Source organism: Protomyctophum parallelum (assembly GCF_964188405.1).
Source record: "Protomyctophum parallelum genome assembly, chromosome: 19".
NCBI classification, from domain to species: Eukaryota; Metazoa; Chordata; class Actinopteri; order Myctophiformes; family Myctophidae; genus Protomyctophum; species Protomyctophum parallelum.
Window position 1 is genome coordinate 35646754 of NC_139717.1, and position 20768 is coordinate 35667521.

Sequence of the window (20768 nt, forward strand, 5' to 3'; positions counted from 1 at the left end):
AGAGTAATATATTAACAGGGTTTAATCAACACCGTTATTACAACAAGCTTTTAAAAATATATTTTGGTGACTCAATCGATAATAGTTGTGAATGTAATTACCGGTACTTCCATTTGAAAGCAAAATGCAAATCCAGGCCAAGCGGGTCCTATGTGTCAGGTGACTTCATGCACTTTATGCATTTGAATGAAATCGAGTTACGCCAGGGCTCCACTGGGCGCGTCTGCGTCGCGTCTGCGTCGCGTCTCCGTCAGCGTCGGGAATGTGCCCTTTTAATCAATGGAGGGTGGCTCCACTGCCCGCGTTGCGTCGCGTCTCCGTCACCATAAAATTGAACCGGTTCGTTTTTTGACGCACGCACGCGTGACGCACGCGTGTCGTGACGCAACGCGCCCAGTGGAGCCCTGGCGTTAGAATCTGTTACCAAATCAAATAATTATGTTATTAATGTCGGGCCATTTGTTGCTTTTATATAGCAATTTAGATTGATATTATTTATGAAACCTCGCTCAGCGTGGGGAGATTATTTTTGATCAGGCATATATTGGCCATCCAAGGAACATGACACAGGACCCTTCAAAGCAACATGGCAGCCGGCAGTACCAAGTCAGTTTCGTTTGTGTGCTTGGGTAAGAAATGTCTTTTTAAACCCACACTGAAGTATAAACACAAAGCAAGTTTGAATGTGTCAGTGTGTCATCATGACACACTGACACATTCAAACTGCTTTGTGTTTGTGTGACGCATAGCCTATAGGTATTTAAATGAATGACAGTGCTTTATGTTGCTGTGTAGATTGTAAACGGTTTAGAAACTAGTTATTACAGCTGTCTTTTCCACCAGTTCTGAAAGTGACGACGAGAAGGATCCATAATTGTAATTGTAAAACAGAGATATGCGCATATGAGTCATTCCACGAAACCGGTAGCCTACGAATTGGACTTTCCCCCCTTGAAAATAAAGGACTGGCAGAAAAACATAATTTCTCATCTCAGGCATTACATTACATTTTTTTATATATATATATATTTTATATATAGAGTAATAAATTAACAACAAGCTTTAAAAAAAAATAGATGTTGGTGACTCAATCGATAAAATACACCGTAAAATACACCGTGGAATACACCGTGGAATAACTGATGCGTACGTCACGTGTTACATAAGTTACATAACCAACGTCATGGTTATTGGCGTCAGGGGAAACACCTTAATTAGGCGACCTCATCGCACCTATATACAGTATTACTGTAGATTCGATGAATATTCATGCTGGAATGGATCCATCATCCACAATATCTTCTCATACTAGATTCAGTCAGTCAGTCTCCCTATCTGACTCATGTGTATACATTATGATTTCGTTTGTTGCATAGACGTGTATATTTGTATGTCTTTAAATGTTTTGATGAATTGAAATTTTTTACCCTGATGTAAACAAGTCTTAGTACTTTTTCTGGTTTCTCTTAGCAGTTTTTGTATTGACCTGTACCTTCGTTGAACTGTACCCATTCTACAATCTGTTAATAAATATTGTTCAATCAACCAACTCCTTCAAAACCGCTCTCAAAAGATCACATAGGCCTACATGTTGCTGCCTGCAATTTGAAACTGGCCCCAGTAAAAAGTCAAAGCTCCCCCAGAACTTTTTACTGAACATAATATCATTGCATAGTACTGTATATTTGTATGTCATTAAATGTTTCAATGAATTGAGTATGAATGAAGGACCCCAATGGAAACAAGCCAATAGGCTTTCTTGGGTTTAAATCCTCTTAGCAGACTGAACTGTACTTTCTTGTGCCTTTTTATGCAAACTTTTGAAGTATTCAATCAATCAATGATTCCTTATTCTTCCAGGCAGATGTTTCTGTAATGTGTAAGAACACATGTGAAGTTGGCCGATTGGTCAAGGCCCCAAAAAACGTGTCCAGAGATCCAAAGTTTGGGGTGTTTTATCTTTTCCAAAACTAATCGCTTTTTGAGTGGTGCAGCCACTCCAAGGATCAGCAATGTGTGTCCCTTTTGTATGTACAATTAGAGTACCAACAGGTGACAAAGTAGCTGTTGAGCTTCACACTGTGCACAGGTGCATGATGGGAAGTTGAGTATTTAGTGTAACACCAGTAGTTGTCTCCACCAGGCCGAAGGCATGTGGGGAGAGTATGTTTTGCACTCCGTCCGTCCGTGTGTCCGTCCGTCAGTGTGTGTGTCCGTCCGTCCGTGTGTCCGTGAACAGCTAATCTCGGCAACAAGCCAAGTCGCGTCATGCACTCGCACACACACACACAAACACACACACAACCGGTCGATGCCAAATTTTGCACACACACTCCCTGGATGCCAACGATGAACCTCTGCCCCAAACTTTCCAGAACGGCCTGTTATAGCGCCACCAGGAGGCCGCTTTGTGCAAAACAAAAACATTGTACCTGCATCCCTCCAACACCAACCTCCGGCCCAAATCTTCCTCAACAGCCTGTTATAGCGCCACCATGAGGCCACAACCTGACCTGCCCTGGTGGAGACCTGTGCCGATTGGCACTTTATCTAGTTTTTAGTGTAACACCAGCATAGAGCACAGTGCAGTACAGACTGCGGTGTAGCACATGCACAGGTGCATGATGAGAGGCAGTACAGTACAGACTACATAGTCCGACAGCCAATAGTCTGGCACCCCAACAGCACCACTCAGTTCAGACGGTTTGATTGTTTTATGTATCATTTAGACAAATGCTTATAGCTCGTCAATATTTATGATTGAACAGCACAAGGTCTGGTCAAGGTCACAAACATGTACTTAAAAAAAAATTATACATTAGATTGAAATGTTCACATGTTCATGAAATTGTTTCTTGGTTTGTTTGGAACAGGGAATATCTGCAGATCCCCCATTGCAGAAGCAGTCTTCAGAAAGATGGTAGCAGATGCTGGTGTGGAGGATAAGGTATGATGATTATTAAGACCAATCGGACGGGATAACTCTACAATAGAGGCCAATATTGCTACAAGTTAGTCGTCACAGTGTGTTATAGCAAAATAAATAAATAATATTTTGTCAAATTGTAATGTCAACATAAAACTTCTGTTCAATTCAGTTGTACAGGGTATTTATTTATTGTACCCACCCAGTCACACCCCATCTGCACTGCCAGCGATGCGAACGAGGAAATCTAATTAAAATACATGTTTTTTTCAATGAGACTGTCCTGATGTACTGCAAGCGACAACGCACCGTGCAGCGCCATCGTCCATCCCTCCTATTTTCGCTCGCAGAGTCTCTTATTTGACGAGGTGGTTGAGAGATGTACACACAACTATTTATTGGTTATTTGATGGCCGACACTCAGTTTTTCGCGTGGTATCGTTATCGTAAGGCTCGCTCCTTGCCTGTGCAGATGAGGTGTCATGCTGTCCTAGTCCTACAACTATTTTAAAAGCATTCCATTAATGATCAGCAGAGATTTGGCAGCTTAAAACATCTTTTATATCTTTTTAAACAGCAATGCTGAACCAAGGTAATTTCTAGAGACATCACAGATTAAGAAACTATATTGAACTAACTGCATTAAATTGCATGATACTTTACCTTACCAAGATACAGACTATAATGTGACTTAAGATCAACTTGAATGAACCTTGGGGGTTAGTTGATACTTTATTACAAATTTATTTAAAGGAATACAATTCTGTAGCATTTGTTTTCTTTTAAACATCACATGGCTAATTCATTTATATTTTATGTAGTTAATAACTACAGTGCATGAGTGTGAGACTGCAGAAAGTTGGTTGTATTGTGTAAAAGTGTAGCTAGCTGCTGGTAAAAAAAAGAAAATTGAATGCATATGGTATGATTTAAATGAATGCCCAGCAAGTGTTGGATAAATTCAAGTGTTTGTGTCACTAATAAATGAGCCTGTCACAATTATTACATAATTGCCTAATCGCAATTATTTGATGCATAAACATAATCAAAATAGAGGACAATAGCAAGCTCAAAATGTGCCATGAGATGATTATGTTTGAGCTTTTAGATCAGCTATTCGCACTATTCATATAAAGTGAGTATAAAGTTATTAAATAATTACGTTATTTAGCTTTTAGGCTTCGTAAACAATTTGACAAACAGAAATGTCATTTTTATTTCTAATGTTCAAATGTTCAACAATAAAATTAAATCGTTTATTATTTGAGCGACAATTAATTGTCAACTAAAATGTCATAATCGTGACAGCCCTACTAATAAATCTGTTCTCAAGAGCCCATCTCATAGTATGCTGTGGAGTGGGATTATGTATTTTTGTTTGTGTGTGCGACTGTGCCTGCGACCGTGCGTGCGTGCGATAAATGGATCCTCTACTACTCTGTCTAGTGGAGGATAGACAGTGCTGCCACCTCCACCTATGAGATAGGCAACCCTCCAGACCACCGTGGCCAAGCCTGCATGAAGAGCCATGATGTGCCCATGAGGCACGTGGCCAAGCAGGTACGCCCACCCAAGTCAACCACCTGTTTTAGCAGCAGCTAGCCTTTCCCCCCTCTGTGTTTTCTGTTATTGCAGTGGGTGATAGACAGTGCTGCTACATCTGACTGGAATACAGGCAGTTCGCCGGATGCTCGTGGTTTGGCCTGCCTAAGGGAACATGGCATTGAGACCAACCACAGGGCTCAACAGGTACAGCCGGTTGTCCCGGGGGTCCTCTTTCTTGACATATGGTTCTCTAGTATGGGCAGGGTATACAGAATGTCATGTTGTTAAAAGGGTACCTAGCTACTGAACTGGGCATAGCCTATCCACATCATAAATACATAATACTTATCTATTATATAAAAATGATCACACTTGTATGAAGTGAGGGCTGGGGTGCTCTTATCGTCATACATCATCATCTCAAATTTGTTACACACAACACAAAGATAGGCATAATCCAACACACAAAGCTGGGCACATTCTGTGCTCAGCCAATCAAATCATCTAAAATTTGGTACTCACAAACACACAAAGCTGGGCATAGGAGCGCCCCTCAAAGTATTTTAATATTATTTATACCAATAGGAATATGAAATGACAGTGTTTATCTACTGACCTGTGATTTTGTTTCAGAGATATGAAATCTGTGTTCAAGATTTGCATTTGCTTTCAAATCCTTAAAGACTAATTTGTAGAATGGTGTTTGCTGTAGATAACAGATTTTTATAGCCAAGCCCCATTCACACCAAGAAGCTTCTGCGATAAACAGTTTGTTATCCTGTCTACACAATAGGAAAAGCCTATAAAAGAGTGTTTTATAGCCAAATATGCTTGCTCTCTCACCACGTCACCAGAAATATGGAGGAGTCTCACCCAGTGCAGTGGATCTGCAGTCTCATTCATTTATCTCTGTGCAAGCCCAGTCAGTCAGGCACTAAACTAATCTCTTCAAAGTAGGGATGGGGAGGCTCAACCCTTGGCCCGAAGCCAGGCAAATCCACAATCCTCACAATGAACTTTGACATGATGGACAGAGAAAGAGGGCAATGGAAGAATATGGAGGGCTATTCTTTCATTAGGTCAGCCTCTCTTTTAGTCTCCCCCGACTTGTGTGTTTTCTGAACTTTGCTGAACTTTTACTGCTGCCAGTATGCAGACAGGCCAGCCAAAGAGCAGACCATTTGGAGACTGTGCTGGTCCCACAAAAACAAAATTTAGATGCTTTATGACGCAAGCACACTACAATGCACTTCATAATAGATTATGTGGAGCAATTTGGAGCTTATCAGACACCTCTGGCTGGATGTTAGAGTTATTGGATGTGAACTTACAACTTCACATTCATCGTGACTTCAAATCTCATCTGAGGAGTGAACAATATATATATATACTATACTATTTACTTGCGAGCCATAAAAATGGGTCCTTTACAGTGTGTGTTTGTGCATGCGTAATTGCGTATGGAGGCAGTACAGTAACTAAAGGAAACTGTGTGCGTGTGTGTGCACTGTAGCACCCAAGAAGTTGTTTACGTCCGTAGTTAATTTGATAATCTTATTACAAGTATAATTTTTCCCACAATTGTGCAGCTCTAGTCAAGCCAAGATGATGGATAGAGAGCTTTAAATTTGGTCAGACAAGTTGGTGTCTGCACCGCAAGGCAATACGATCAATTTGTTTAATCATCTGAAATTCAAATACAAAGTAGTCTATGACCAAACGATAACGAGGAGCAAAAAGCGGAAAAGAAATACAAATCTAGAAAAAACACTATTAAAAAAACATTTATGACGTTATTAAATAAAAACAAACGTTCAAAAAATGCTCAGTGTTTCCCAAGTCAATAATAATCGTGACCTCAATAACACACGCACGTACGCGTGTGCACACACACACACACACACACACACACACACACACACACACACACACACACACTGCTATAGTAAAAAGAAAGTTCTTTATTCCTTAATTCTGGATTGGTCCACAGATGCAAGTAACATCCATCTACACTATACAGTAGTTCAGAGAAACCCTTAAGATGGAGAAGACAGAAAAAATCTTACCTGTGTGAACTTAGCGGTGCAACTATACATTTATTGTTATAGTTATTGTACTGTGCTCTGTTCTGTATTGTAGTGTACTTTGATTATTTTAAGAAAGAATCTTCGAGAAATGAGTTACCGTGTGGTTGTCCCCGGGGGCCCCCGGAACATCCAGACCCCCAGGAACATACCCAGGGGGCCAGGCCTGTTTCGGCGAGCCTTCCCGCGTGCGAAATGGTCGAGAGATGACAGAGTTACTGTGTTGCAGCTTCCCGTGCTTGGACAGACACGGACACGTATACCTAAATAGGGACACGCATAGTTGCGTAATGGAGTGGAGGCACCGCTCCAAAAAATACAATCTGAGAAGGATAATTTAAGACACTTTAGTAGTATTCCCCCAAACTGTATAACTCCCGCTATGTGAAGTAGTGATGCACGATTCTTGCTCAAATGCGAATCTCGATTTTCCTCCTGTATAGCTAAGACCCGGCCTCTCCCACTTAGACACTCCCACTTGGACACTTTCCAGCCGGGCTCATTCATTCCAATGTAAACATCATGGATTTTACACATTACATTACATTTTTGGAACCAGACCTTCCAAATCTGTCAACAAGGCATGCCATATGCACTGGAAAAATACAGTATGTGCGTGGCATTTCTGTTTTAAAACAATGTTTTATCATATAGGAAAACTATTGGTGGAGAGGTTTGTCTAACCCATGTTATGCTTAGCTGTGATTGGACCATAGCAGTTTGGGGAGCGGCTTAGCTATAGGTCAATAGAGATCACGATTCGCGAAAACATAGGAGTAACTAAAATGAATTGGACAGCCAACTAATGCTGCACGATTCTTCACAAAATGAGATTGCATAGGTGTCTGAATCTAGATCTCAGCACTAATGTGAAGCATTTAAGGGAGAAGCCCCCCCCCCCCTTTGAAAAATTTGTCCAGATGTCACAAAATGTGGCATATACGGTACATGATCACTGGAGTCATTTGACAAAACAGCATTTTGATATTCAATATTGTAATCATTAATTATTGTCTTCCAAGTTATTTGGGATAGGCCTATTTCCACAAATCATTAACACATCATCCAATCAACCCAAAATTTGAATTGTGTATTGAGGGGCCTCTATAGAAAGCACTGCCATTTTCTCTTCTGTTCAAAGTGGGCACCACAAATGCCTAAAGTTGAACTGAATGTTGTAGAAATGCTATATTTCCCAGCAGGTTAGGTCACAATGGTTGGAATCCAAGAAATCACAAAATTGCCTAGTTTTATATTTATAACTTCATATATTTCTGTGTATTAAAATTGCTCTCAACTTGAACTGTGGACTCCCAACACATTCCTCATGCACAGTAACAGCCTCCCTGCTTAGCTGTCAGTCAAGCATTTGAGAAATCTAACCAGGGCCTATGTCTGCCTCATGGGAGGGTTCACATAAGGCTTTCAATGTGTGTGTGTGCATGTGCGCGTGTGTGTGAGTGAAAGAGAGAGATATAGGTTGAAAAAGAGAGATCAACATGTACAGTTATTACCACCATGTCTCTGAGACAGTGTGTAACAAAGGACTTGTGACAGCGTGCGAGTATGCATGCATTTTTATATTTGTTTATCTGATCTTTGTGATGTAAAATGCAGCCATACAATAGAGGGTATGCGCAATGCGCTTGCATAAAATGAGTGGCAAATCGAGTGGTAAAGTGAGTTTATCGTTGTTGACGTCGTTTAATACAATCTCAGATAGGACTTTTCTGTTTGGATGTACAGTAGGGGCTGTCAAGGCCAGAAAGTATTTTTTTCCCACTCCGTAGGTGTTCCCGCATAACTTCCGGGTATGATGATGATGTCACGACTCAGCATACCCTCTATTCCAGAGGCTGTAATTGGAAACACAGAATGCCAACATTTTTATTCGTTTAGAATCAAAGCAAACGGTTCTCAAACTTCTCATTATGCGACCCATCCAGTTCTCTAGCGTTCCCTTAATTGGCCAAGGTGTCTCTGTCAAATCAGCTTTGTCTTGACTTTATCTAGATGGGGCTGCTAGAGCTATTGAGAACAGTTTACTCCGTCTGTCACTAGCCTCTTTCTTCTCTCCTCAGCCTCATGCTTTTCTAACCTTCTCTTCAACATGCCTCTAAATCAGGGGTGTCCAAACCTTTTTCCGACGGGACCAAATTAGAAAATATGAAATCGCCCAATAAGGGCCAACTACATCTCCTACCTATCATCATGTGCTTTTGGACCATATTAAAGTCACATACAAATGTATTGGATTTCAACAATTTTATTTCATCAATATCAAATATCGATGGTCTTTTGTCAGGTTTGCTGTGAGCCAGTCAAAATTGTACCGTGGGGCCTGGTCCGCAATTGGCCCGTGGGGAGGACTTTGAACACTGCTGCTCTAAATTCAAACTCCTTAACAACTACTTAAGAGGCTGTGGTTGCTGCTTGTTTCATTGAGTCATCGCCAGCCCTGTTGGAAGCTGTTGCACAACAGCCCTCCACACAGATGTGCTGCTTTGATTCCTTTCATAACTCTGTTAACACAATCATGCGCAAAAGAGCAAGGAGTATGGTGCAGAAGGAGAGGCCAACTGGAAAAAAATTCAGAATATTTTTCAATGAAAATGCGCTACACATCCTAGCAACCCGTCGGTTGGATTAGTTATGACGTCGTAAGGTCTGAACCAGAGGGTCTAACCCCCCCCCCCCCCCCCCCCCCTTTATCCTCTCTCTCACTCTGAGATCTTGGGCACCCTGCCAAGTTTTCTATGAGATCAGAATGGTTTTTAAATGTCCGTTTTGAGCACTATGCCACATCCTTTGCGATTAAAAAAATAAAATAAAATCAAAGCAGCAGATTTCGGGGACGGGGACCCTGCCTGAATGCCCCGAAATAAATAATGCTTAATACAGTGTGATGCCTGCTCAGCAAGTGCCAACGTTGACCATTGTTCTGTTCTGTTTCCCTCACTCTTCTAGGTGACTAAGGAAGATTTCATCAGCTTTGACTACATCCTGTGCATGGACGAGAACAATTTGAGGTATGCGTATTTTGGACTCAGTCCCAGTGTTTTGAGTTTCTGTGGGTGTGTATCACAGTTGGGAGAACAACTTCCATGTGGACATGGTGTTTGAAAAACGTCTAGCCTATGCTGTGGCATTGCATGGTCCTAGTTGACTGCCATTCAAAAGGACTTACTGCTCCAGTTTCAGAGTAACAAAAACTAAATTGGACTTTGGTCATTGTGATTATCTGCTCATTTATTCAACCTTGAAGTGAATGTGAGTTGAATGTCCAAATGGTTTAGACTTTGTTTTTTGACACTTCCAAAAAAATACACTTCAAGTCTGTCTGTGAGTATCCCATTTTATAATTCAGGCCGTTGAAACATCAGCGGTTTTGTTGGCTCTGAAAATAAGCCTGGTTTGGAAGAGGTCGGTATGTGTTTTATGTCCTCATCAGTGCAGAGAAATGACCTAGAAAATAACCCACAGTGGACATGTGCCAGTCTTTCAAATAACACATCTGTACAAGAAAATCACTGAAAAACATCAAACCTATATGTAATGTGTAGGTGAAGGTCTCCCTTTAATGAGCAATATCCTTCCTTAAGCTCTTTCCAAGGGGAGGGACTTTTGCTACTTTGAACGTTTAAGGATCATTTTGAGATCACATGCCTATAGCGGATCTGATCTGTAAGCAGCTTACTGAGTTCCTTGGATGCCTTGTCTTTGCTCTTTGGGGGCTGTTATTTCCCCCCTTTCCTTCCCTTTTCCCCCCTCCACATGTGTTAAGCTGACCAGAACGAGAAATAGAGACCAGTCTTAAAAGGGGGCCTCGTCCACGACTTTAACAATCTCTGCCTCATTGTTATCAATTAGTGAAATGTGCTTAGTCCATTGTGCTTTTTATGAATTAGGCCAAGGTTGAGATTTTGTCTTAAATAGCACAAAATATTAGATTTTCGGTATCATGGAGATTCCTGTTATTAGATTCAGCCCTGTACTGGATTATGGCTCAGCTCCCAATTTGGCACAAGTACCCTCCATAGATTGTACAGTAGTTTCTCTGCTGCTGGAGGTGTTGCAGAGTTTCTCAGATCCAAGTAAGTATCTATGTGTAGACACTACAGTGGAAAAGTACCCATCTGTTGACACTGGAATCATGCCTTATAAAGTCCTAAACGTCATCTGTATTGATGTCTCGCGTTGTTTGCTAACTGTCATAGTAGGCTACTATAGCTTCTCTATACCCTGGCCTGTTCCTATGCATTTATTGTATTGTATGTCCAAGCTATTGTAATAGTGGTCAGGAGGATCAGGATTACTATCTACGTTTCTATCTACATATTGGACACCGTATTTGAAATGTCCATCCGTTTTATTCTTTCTGACATACAGGATTATATTCTGTCTGGGCCCAAACACATATTGGATAGGAGTTGTCATTCCTTCCAATTTTGTAATCTGTTTTCTCTCTGTGTGCAGCGACCTGAAAAAGAAGGCTAACTCCGTGAAAAACTGCAGAGCAAAGATTGAACTCCTTGGTTCATATGACCCTCAGAAACAGTTGATCATCAAAGACCCATATTATGTAAGTCTTGCCTTTTTATGAGGAGCATAATGATGATAGTGGATTCCCACACCCTTAACCACTTAATCCCTACAGTAGTTCTCAAACTTTTTATCCCCATAACTCTCACTCTGAGAGTGTAAACATTTGTACGTTGGATCCCCCTCAAGGAACTTGATGATAAAATTGTTTTTTTTTTCACCCAATAAAATGGGGTTAGTTTTATTTCAATCTTGATCCCCATACTAGCAATAAAAATAGAGCATTGCAGTCCCGCCCACTTTCAGAATGACGAGGGCACCAGGAAATAATTCCCCATTCGGTTTCCCCATAGACGTTAGCAAAAGTATTTATTTAAAGACATTTAAGCCTCGGACAAAGCCAACAGCCAAATCATGATATTAAACAGTCAAACAATCAAAATTTAGCTGTACAGGGTGAGAACAAAAAAACATCAACAATTAAAGTATGCAAGTGCAACAACAACAAAAGTGCAACAGATCAAGACACAAACATTAAGTGCGGCTAAAAGTTAAGGAATACATTTTAAATTTTAAGAAGGTATTTAAAAGAATTGGCACTTTTTATATAGAAGGGCAGGCAGTTCCAAAGCCTAGGAGCAGCAGCAGCAAAGGCGCGGTCGCCCCTACTCCTTGTTAGCTGACCTCAGTGCCCTTTGTTCGGTGTAGGGCTCCAAAGGTTCTGACAAATATAAAGGGGCCAGGGCGTGCAGGGATTCTGAAAGTGACAGGGAGCCAGTGCAGTGTAGCTAAAACTGGAGTTGTGTGCTCTTGCTTTTTTGTGCCAATGAGGAGGCGAAGCAGCCGCGTTTTGTACCAACTGCAGGCGCCTGAGTGTGGACTGGTCAATACCGGAGAGGATATAAAAGCATGAATTGCCATCTCCAGCTGTTCGGGTGGGAAATGAGGTTTAACCATGGCCCAAAAAGCTGCTTTTTACTACAGAGCTTATGTTTGTTGAGGCTGAAGGTACTGTCAATGGTGACGCCAAGGTTTTTGACGGAGGAGCAGATGTTTGAGCTGAGGGTGAATGGAGTAGTGTTATTGGTGAATGGAGTAGTGTCAAGGCCAAAAAATATGACTTCAGGTTAAAAGAAAAACAGTTCAAAAGTAAATATTGTGCTGTTGGACAATAGTTGTGACAGCGAGGCTGTCATTCATTGTGCTTGCCCAATCAAAATGTTTATTCAGTCCAGGCCTTTTTTCTTTTGTCATTTTAGGTGCAAGGCCACTTGGCTTTTGGACGGTTTCAGTTTTTTTAGGGCACAAAGGCCAAATACCAGGACAGCAAGGACATCAAATAAAACAATGATGAATATGTGCCTGTGGAATGGGAACCCGGGTTCGCCTCCCGGCCGAGGCTTCTTTTTTTTTTAATGTTTTTTATCCCACAATTTTATAACCCATTTTTTCACCCAGTGTCAATTATCGAATGTAATCCTGGGTGCTACACTTCCTCTGCCAACCTGGGGGGGCAGCGAACTGACCTCATGTTTCCTTCTATGCATTAAGAGTCCAAGCTGCTTCTTTTCACCCGACACGGGAGAGTTTCCCCACGGTGCTGCGTTGCTACTCTCAAATTGGGCCATGGCTCTTTAGTTGACTGGTAACGTACGTGCCTGTGGAGTGGGGAACCTGTGTGTCCGTGATGATGTATGATGATAAGAGCACCTCTCACTTCATACGAGTGTGATTTTTATAATACATAGTATGAAATAAAGGAATGAATGTTGAATACAAATGAAGCTGCTTATTTCACAAAAGCTCAAACTGTGTGTCCATGGACTTCCTGTCCTAGTACAGTGCTATCTAAATTTTTCACATATTGAAGCAATGAACCCAAACCTGGCAGCACAACGTCTGTGATCCTTTTCCACAGTAACATATTATTACTTATTACGGAAAAAAAAGCATTTGTCTAAACATTCTATTCTTTTGATCCTTTACCAATGAGGCTTGGCTATTGTTGCTAAATAAGAAAGATTTACAAGCCCATTTTCTGACCTTGTGAAAAAAGGCAGTACATGTGTGAACATGAACACACAGCACATTGAACTTAAGGCTCAACACATTGAACTTAAGGCTTAAGGTGATTATATTTTGAATACATAATCTCACTGTCAGTTAAATAAATGAGGGGAAAAGGCTGTTTGCTTCACAAGCAATAATGTGAATAATGTGTGTCGCAAGGCAACACATTGTGAGGTTGTAGATTGGCTATTTTTGACACTTGTATGTCAAAGTATAGAATAAACTAGAAAGTATTGTTAACGGGGGGTATGTCATGTGGTGTGGGAGTTTTGGAGCTTGAAATTTACAAATGTTTTATTATCAAAATATACTTTGAGCTGGGCCATGGCTCAATGGTCCAGGCACCTCTGCTGGTAATCCATTCTGGCGGCACACTGCCAGAATGGATTACCAGCAGAGGTGCCTGGACCTGGTGCGAGGTTTTGTATTAATAAAATCTGCAAAGTAAGAATAAACTAAAGCTGTCAAATTATGTAATTGTAGTAGAAGTAACAAAAATGGAAAAGAATGAATTATAAGCACTTGTATAGTACTTGAGTAAATGCACTTAGTTACTTTGCAATGACTGACAGGCATCACCAGCTTTACTAATTGCTACAGTGCAGGGACATGGGTTGATATTAATGGTTTTAACTCAAAATGTATATTATCACACAGCTTAGATCTTTGGATTAAATCGGAGAGCAGACCCGTGCGAACTCCATAGCAAGCTGGGGCATTTTGGATTAATTGGAGAGGCTTAAGTGAGCATGCCGGTAGGCCAGTAAGGAGGGAGTTACAATAGTTTTGACATGACTGATGTCTGGATAAGGAGCAGGGCTGACTCCTGGGTGAGGAAGGGTCTAATTCGTTGGATGTTGTATAGAGTGTAAACCTACAGGATCGAGTGACGGCTGTCATGTGTGCTTTGAACGAGAGCCGACTGTCCAGGACAACACAGAGGTGCTTGGCTGTTGGGACTGAGGTTACCAAGGCGTTGTCTATGGAAAAAGTTATTTCCCGCATGGGGCAGGACTTAGCTGGGAAGAAGAGAAGCTCAGTCTTGTCTGGGTTCAGCTTGAAGTGGTTAGAAGACATCACTGTGAGATGTCAGCCAGGCATGCAGTGATGCGCTCTTCCACCTGAGTAGCAGAGGGGGGGAAGGATTGAAACAGTTGAGTGTCATAGGCATAGCAGTGATAATATAGATTGTGAGTAGACTCAGCAGAGATGACGGCACCAAGAGATTTAGTGCACAGAGAGAAAAGGAGGGGACCAAGTACAGATCCCTGTGGGGTAGGTCCGGTCGGTTGGGTAGGAGGAGAACCACTTTAGTGCCGTCCCGGCGATGCCTAGATCAGCTAGGGTATCCAGGAGCAGCTGGTGGTTCACTGTGTCAAATGCTGCTGACAGGTCTAGAAGAATCACGACTGCAGAGTGGGAGGCAGCCTGGGCAGCATGTAGTGCTTCTGTGGCTGCAAGGAGTGCAGTTTCCGTGGAATGGGCTGGTTTGAATCCTGACTTTGAACAAGCTGCTGGAATCCAGCAGGTTGTTCAATGAGAGATGGAGAGAGAGCTGGTTAGAGACAACACGTTCAAGAGTTTTGGTAAGAAAGGAAAGGAGTGATATCGGTCTGTAGTTCTTGAAATCTGAGGGGTCAAGAGTTGGTTTCTTTTTTTTTTTTGCTTTATTTTATATATTTCATGGAGGGACAGACAGTAGGCTGACGGGAAATTGGGAGAGAGATGGAGGGAAGACATGCCGTAAAGGCCGTCGGTATCGGGAGTCGAACCCGCGGCACACTGCCAGACTGGATTACCAGCCAAGGTGTCTAGACCACTGAGCCATGGCCCAGGCCAAGAGTTGGTTTCTTGAGGAGTGGCGTTACTCCGGCTGACTTGAAGCCAAGGCAGATTTTAGCCTGAGTTTACCGAGGTGTTGATGATGGAGGTGATGAAGGGGAGTGATGTATGGCATGTCGGGGTTAGTTTTGGTTGAGTCAGACGCTTCTGGCTTCTTTATGAAAATAAGGGTTGAACGGGGGAAATTATATCGAGGTTATTAATTAATTCTGGTGGGTATTAATAGGAAGAGCACTTTCTGAACCACAAGGTTGTGGGATCGAATCCTGGCATAAGCAACTCAGCATATGAGCAATCTGGCTCCCTGGACTCCCCAATCTGGTTTACAAGGCCATTGTAAAAGACATAGACTTGTGTTCTTTGCTGTTTCTACCCTTTAAATGGCCATGGCCATTGACAATGCATTGGGCACTTGAGGTGAAATATTTTCGAAAACTGCAAATTATTTCAAAGTGAAAGTATGAAGAAGTTGTGATATACCAAAATCCTCCATTGCCTTTCATTATAATTTTAAAGTAAACTATTTCTAAAACTACAAAACATTTAAAATATTCATCATTCATTCATTCACTCACTCACTCATTCATTCATATTCAAGTTTCTAAGTGAAAGTGTGTAGGAGTAGGTTTTGAGCTCAAGATATTACAGTGACCCCACAAATAGGGTAATACATTTTACAGTGTTTAGAATGTTCTTGTGTTGAGTTGTTTTTATTATTGATATATTAAATCATTATACTATATATAAAGTAAATTGGAAGGTTCCCGTTCCCCCCCCCCCCCCCCCCCTTCATAGCCGAAATGCGTAGGTCGTAAAATGTTTTGCCTAGCTGAGCCATGAAAATATAGGCTTTTTAAACTTAACTGAGAGGAGTGCCTTGGATTTTCTTTGCGTTCGCCACTTCTTTTCGAACTTGGATGATTGTCAGCCCACAGAGGAAGGAACTTGAATTTATTTATCTATTATTGAACCCTCGCCAAATTAACTTGCCGTTAATGACCGACCACAAAGTGCTTCCTCTTCTTTCTATTAAAAAAATAACATATTGACAGGAAGGTAGCAGAGGAGAAAACTGAAGCAACAGAGCAGACGGGCATCAAGGCGCCTGTGGCCTCATGTCCTTAAGCCTTCACGGCCTCCATGAAATCACAGGCATGAACTTTTAAATTAAAGTGTATTATATTAAAATATTTAATTATGTTATGTATAAATAACAATCTACCTAATGTAATATATATAACTTGTTTTACAGCTGAAGTTTAATAGATTCTGATAAATATAACTGTTAACAAAATGCAGACGGAACATAATTAGTATTCGGTTAGTTTTTGAAGAAACTGTGGCCGTATATCAGGTTCAGGTGCACGCAGTGTTTTTGGAAAACAAGTGCATTCATGGAAACTATCCCCCCCCCCACAGGGAGAGAGGATCATACCCAGGCGCAAGGCGCAGACAATAAAAGCAAATTGGAGCAAACGAGAGCTATATTCTTCATGCCAGGGAAATTATGGCTACCTCACTTTTCACACACACAACTCGTGTTCTCCTTCACTCACAGCCAGTAATCAGAACAGATGACCTGTATACTTAGGTCTAATCTTTCCTGTCTGGACACATCTTGTAAATATTGTATCATCCCCAAACCATTGTTTAATTTACATGACGTTGATGTACCGGGTATGCCAAATTGTTTTATTTTTTATTTTTTATGGTCCCCATTTAGTTTGCCATGTCATGTTCCGTGGCTCATATAGCTTATTTCGACCTCAAATGCTTCCATCTGCATTTTGTAGGTTCTGCCAAACTCTTAGAACGTGGGGTCTTTGGCCATTTTGTGAAGCGTAAATTGGGTTCTTGAAAGATTGTGAAAATCAACAGAGGTAAAACCATAATCTTTGAGTACGTAGAAAATTGCTATAAAAATGCAATTAATTATAATGAAGACACGTTTGGCTTTGGGTAAGCGTTGGTGTTAGTCTGACGATAGGAAGTATATTATTAATGTGCACTAAAACAAGAGTTATTAAGATTTTAGGAATGTTAACGCGCACTTTAACTGCCTGTTTGGCTTGCACTGACTTTGCAGTGAGGTTTACATAATTCATATGACATTTTGATAATGCCCCGTATTGGACTAATAATCTATCTGCATCACTGCGGCTTGGACTAATGGTTGGTCTGAATAACTGTGGCTTTTTATTAGGATTTTTGGAAATGGCAATATGGAATTCTTTTGATTTAATTTATACAAAAAATATTAGTGACTGAGGTGGAGGGAGAAGTTGTGGTTGACCACAGACGTTTATGTGAATGCAGTCAATCTTAACAGCATGTCGCTAGCTCTGGATTTGGTGTTAACGTGGTGTTAACAACTTGAGCGTTTTCCCGTGTGCGTGTATTTGTGTGCCTCTGGTAGCCAACAGAACTACAGGCCTGCAACTCGTGGTTTTGGAGTCATGTAAGAACTTGGGAGGCTCAACAATATTGGGCTGCGGTCCCTCACCAGTGGCCACAAACATGGCAAGAAAGCCAAGCTAAGGAGCGGAGCCTGTGTGTTAGGAGGATAAATGGAAAACACAAGTTTTCCTAGTCCAAGCGTGAGGCCGATGTCAAGTTGGGAAATGGAGCAGAATATGCCAGCTAAAGTCAGAAGCACAAACAATACATAGCAACTGTCAGTTTCTAATAAGCAGGTAACGGGTATTTCTCTGATTCTGTTTGTATTGGGGCAATTAAATGTAATAGGTTCACTTAGTCCAAAATGTGATTCACTTTAACAATGGCTGCTAATGTGACATGTTAATGTTAAATTGCAAAAGCATAACATTTAGTTTTTTTCAAGACAGAAACAGAATTAAAAAGTAAACGTTTAATTAAATATTACAAAACAAATACAGTACATACGGTACAGAACGTAGAACACAAAAGTCTCTCAAAGTTCACAAACTCACACACTACAATCACAATCACACTAAACTAACAATAGGAAAACTGAACTCTAACTAAAACTTAGAGCAAACTCTGACAAACTAAACCAAGACTGATGATGATGATCCAGTAAGAGTCCACTCAGGGCAATTGGGGCAGGGAGTAGTGGTAGGAACTGGCAGAGGGAAATGAAGGCAAAACTGTAGTTTTAGACATCATGGAGCCCATGGACACATGGATACTGAAATATCTGAAAACACATATTACCCACATAAAAACCCCAGGAAAGTGACCCTGCAATTAATCGGAGATCGGATATCGGTCATAATTTCATAATCGTGCACCCCTAATTCTAACCGATTGGGAAGGACAAACTAGGATATTTTGATCTGGATTCTGTATATAGCCCTACATGCAATATAACAAGACGGGGTATAATAGCAGTGTGCCTTCAACCATACGTCCATAGACTCCATACCCATTGAGAGAGAAAGTCACATGACAAGCATAGACTCCCATTGTAAGATTGGAATGCGGAAGTTCTCATTCTATCTCAATGAGAAGGTTCCAATGTTTGGAACCACAGCTCATAGAACCCCGCTTTGTGGCGAGATTAAAGCGTAACGCTACTGTATGACCACCTCTGTATCTATGATGTATGACTTGGGCCAGGTTTCAGCCCGATCCCACTGCCTTCTATTATAAAATTTACGTTAAATGTTTTTTTTTAATTGTTGCTGACTGATCCATGCAGTGGTTTGTACGATTTACTCTGGACAAACAGACTTGCGCACGCTGGTGCACACACACTGACACACACACACTGACACACAGGTGCTGTGTCATCGTTCCGACAGGGAATTATTCCGACACATACGTGGCCTAAATACCACTAGGTTAATAAACAAACGGCAGTGATTTACTTTATGTTCAGTCATTGTCATCATGATGAAGTCCACAAGATGGTCACATATTTTTGTAGGTCCCCAATTTCACCGTTACATCGCTGTGCTGGAGGACGGAGGAAGCTTAAAATGCTATGTTACGACGGGTGCAACGACTTAAAATTATCCAACTGGCAGTGTGAAATTTGGCACTGATCAGAATTGTGGTTTGTGAGATTACCTCCCGACAAACTGATCTGGTAGACGGAATAGACTCTTTAAGAGCCATACCGTATCCAGAGTGGATTTAATTGCAAGGGTGGTTATTCATCCTGTTGACCACAAGTAAAAAATATATATAATAATAATGTAATTAAATGAATGTAATTGTGTTTATGTGGCATTCGAATATTTTTTTGAATATCTTAAGCATTTCTTTAGAATTCATCTCTTTTTCATATCTGTCCCCATGAAGGGAAGTGATGCAGACTTTGAAAAGGTGTACGAACAGTGCCTGAGATGCTGCAAAGGATTTTTGGAGAGCACTGACTAACGGCCACGGTGTGACCTCAGATGACCGGCGCCAGGAATCACCCTCACATACTGCGATACTGTGATTAAAAAGGAATGATCATCAGATCAATTTCTGCAACGTCTTAAGTCAAATTTATACTGTAGATTCAGAACAACGGGTTGCTCACCGAAAATAATAGATTGACAAGCTAATAACGTCAGTTCTTTTAACCCATTTCGACCTGAGGAATAAGCTACAGTATGTTTCTATGTCAGTCTTTCTTCCATTTTTCAAAAATAGCAGACCTACAAGCTTGTAACGCGCTACTCGGTGGCACGCTATGAGCTTGTAGATCGGATATTTTTCAATAGCTAAAGCATAACATAATACTAACACCAAAAGGGGTTCCCGCCCAAAATGGCTAATGTCATGTGATGCACTATAAATTAAGCTTTACATGTGTTTTAAAATAATACTAATATTAAACATCAGTGTTTTAGAACAAAGCCTTTTAGGAGTTTGTTGAGTGTTAATTCAAGCCATTTTCTGCGTCAATAAAATAAATATAACCGAATATTTCCATTCCAACTTCAGACATAATCCTAAATAGCGCCGTCTCAATACACAGTCATCAGACATCCAGATACCATTGAGATGATTTTGCATGACCAGAGAGGTCTTTGGGGATCATAGGGCAAGGTTAAAGGCTGGGACTGAGGTCAAAGTTAATTATAGTCTAAATGCTAATCCTAGTTTGGTTTTGGACTTTCTTGGTCCATTCCTACTTGGTTTAGTTACATTCTTGACATTACTGTTATTTTTGTTTGGAATATATTGTTTCATGCCAACCTCTGTTTGTTGTAACAAAAATGTGTTTTATTAAACCTGCTGTTTGACACCTACAGTATGCATTTGTTCCCCTTTTTTTAAATCAAGGAATGGCCAAAAAAAAGAGAAAGGATCTGTTCTGTGTGATGCCCAGAGAGTGATCTACTCTAATCTGAATGACTCCAAAGCAACAAGGCTCTTTCCTATGCAACTACCACTAACTTCAGAATTGTTGCAGGTGGAACATGGCACAATTTACAAGTCATAAAAATATAATTTGAATGAGAAATGCACTCCTTTCCATTAGCAACTGTTGTTGTGCTCTTTGGCTCCACTCAAGCTGCTAGTTGTCAGCAGTAAAAACCTGGTACTGGAAGCTCCCAGGTATGACTCTCGCGTTGTTCGTTTATTCAGTGCACTCGGTGCGTTGTCGTTCGAAAATCCAGTGCGCTGCGCACCGGGTGTGCCGAGTGCCCTACCTGAGCGACCCTACCCTGAAGCTGGGGTTGGCCGGTGTGATTCGTGTGAATGCGTCACAGCTGTGGTCGTTCGTAAATAAGGCACACTGAACGCACTCTGTGACGTCACCACCCACCACACTCAAC

The 20768-nt window shown here is 41.1% G+C and overlaps 1 protein-coding gene across 2 annotated transcripts; it reads left to right on the top strand.

Annotated features, from left to right (window-relative positions):
- The first annotated feature begins 574 nt into the window (after positions 1-574).
- acp1 (acid phosphatase 1) lies at positions 575-20266 on the top strand. 2 transcript variants are annotated; one of them, XM_083789715.1, is made up of 6 exons: positions 575-629; positions 2874-2947; positions 4373-4486; positions 9523-9584; positions 11032-11137; positions 19297-20266. In XM_083789715.1, the coding sequence occupies exons 1-6, from the start codon at positions 587-589 to the stop codon at positions 19372-19374; spliced, it is 477 nt and encodes a 158-aa protein (XP_083645841.1). In that variant the 5' UTR covers positions 575-586; the 3' UTR covers positions 19375-20266. The 2 variants fall into 2 exon arrangements, with proteins under 2 accessions (XP_083645841.1, XP_083645840.1); XM_083789714.1 differs by lacking the exon at positions 4373-4486 and adding an exon at positions 4562-4675 and having other exon boundaries at positions 581-629.
- Positions 20267-20768: the final 502 nt, after the last annotated feature.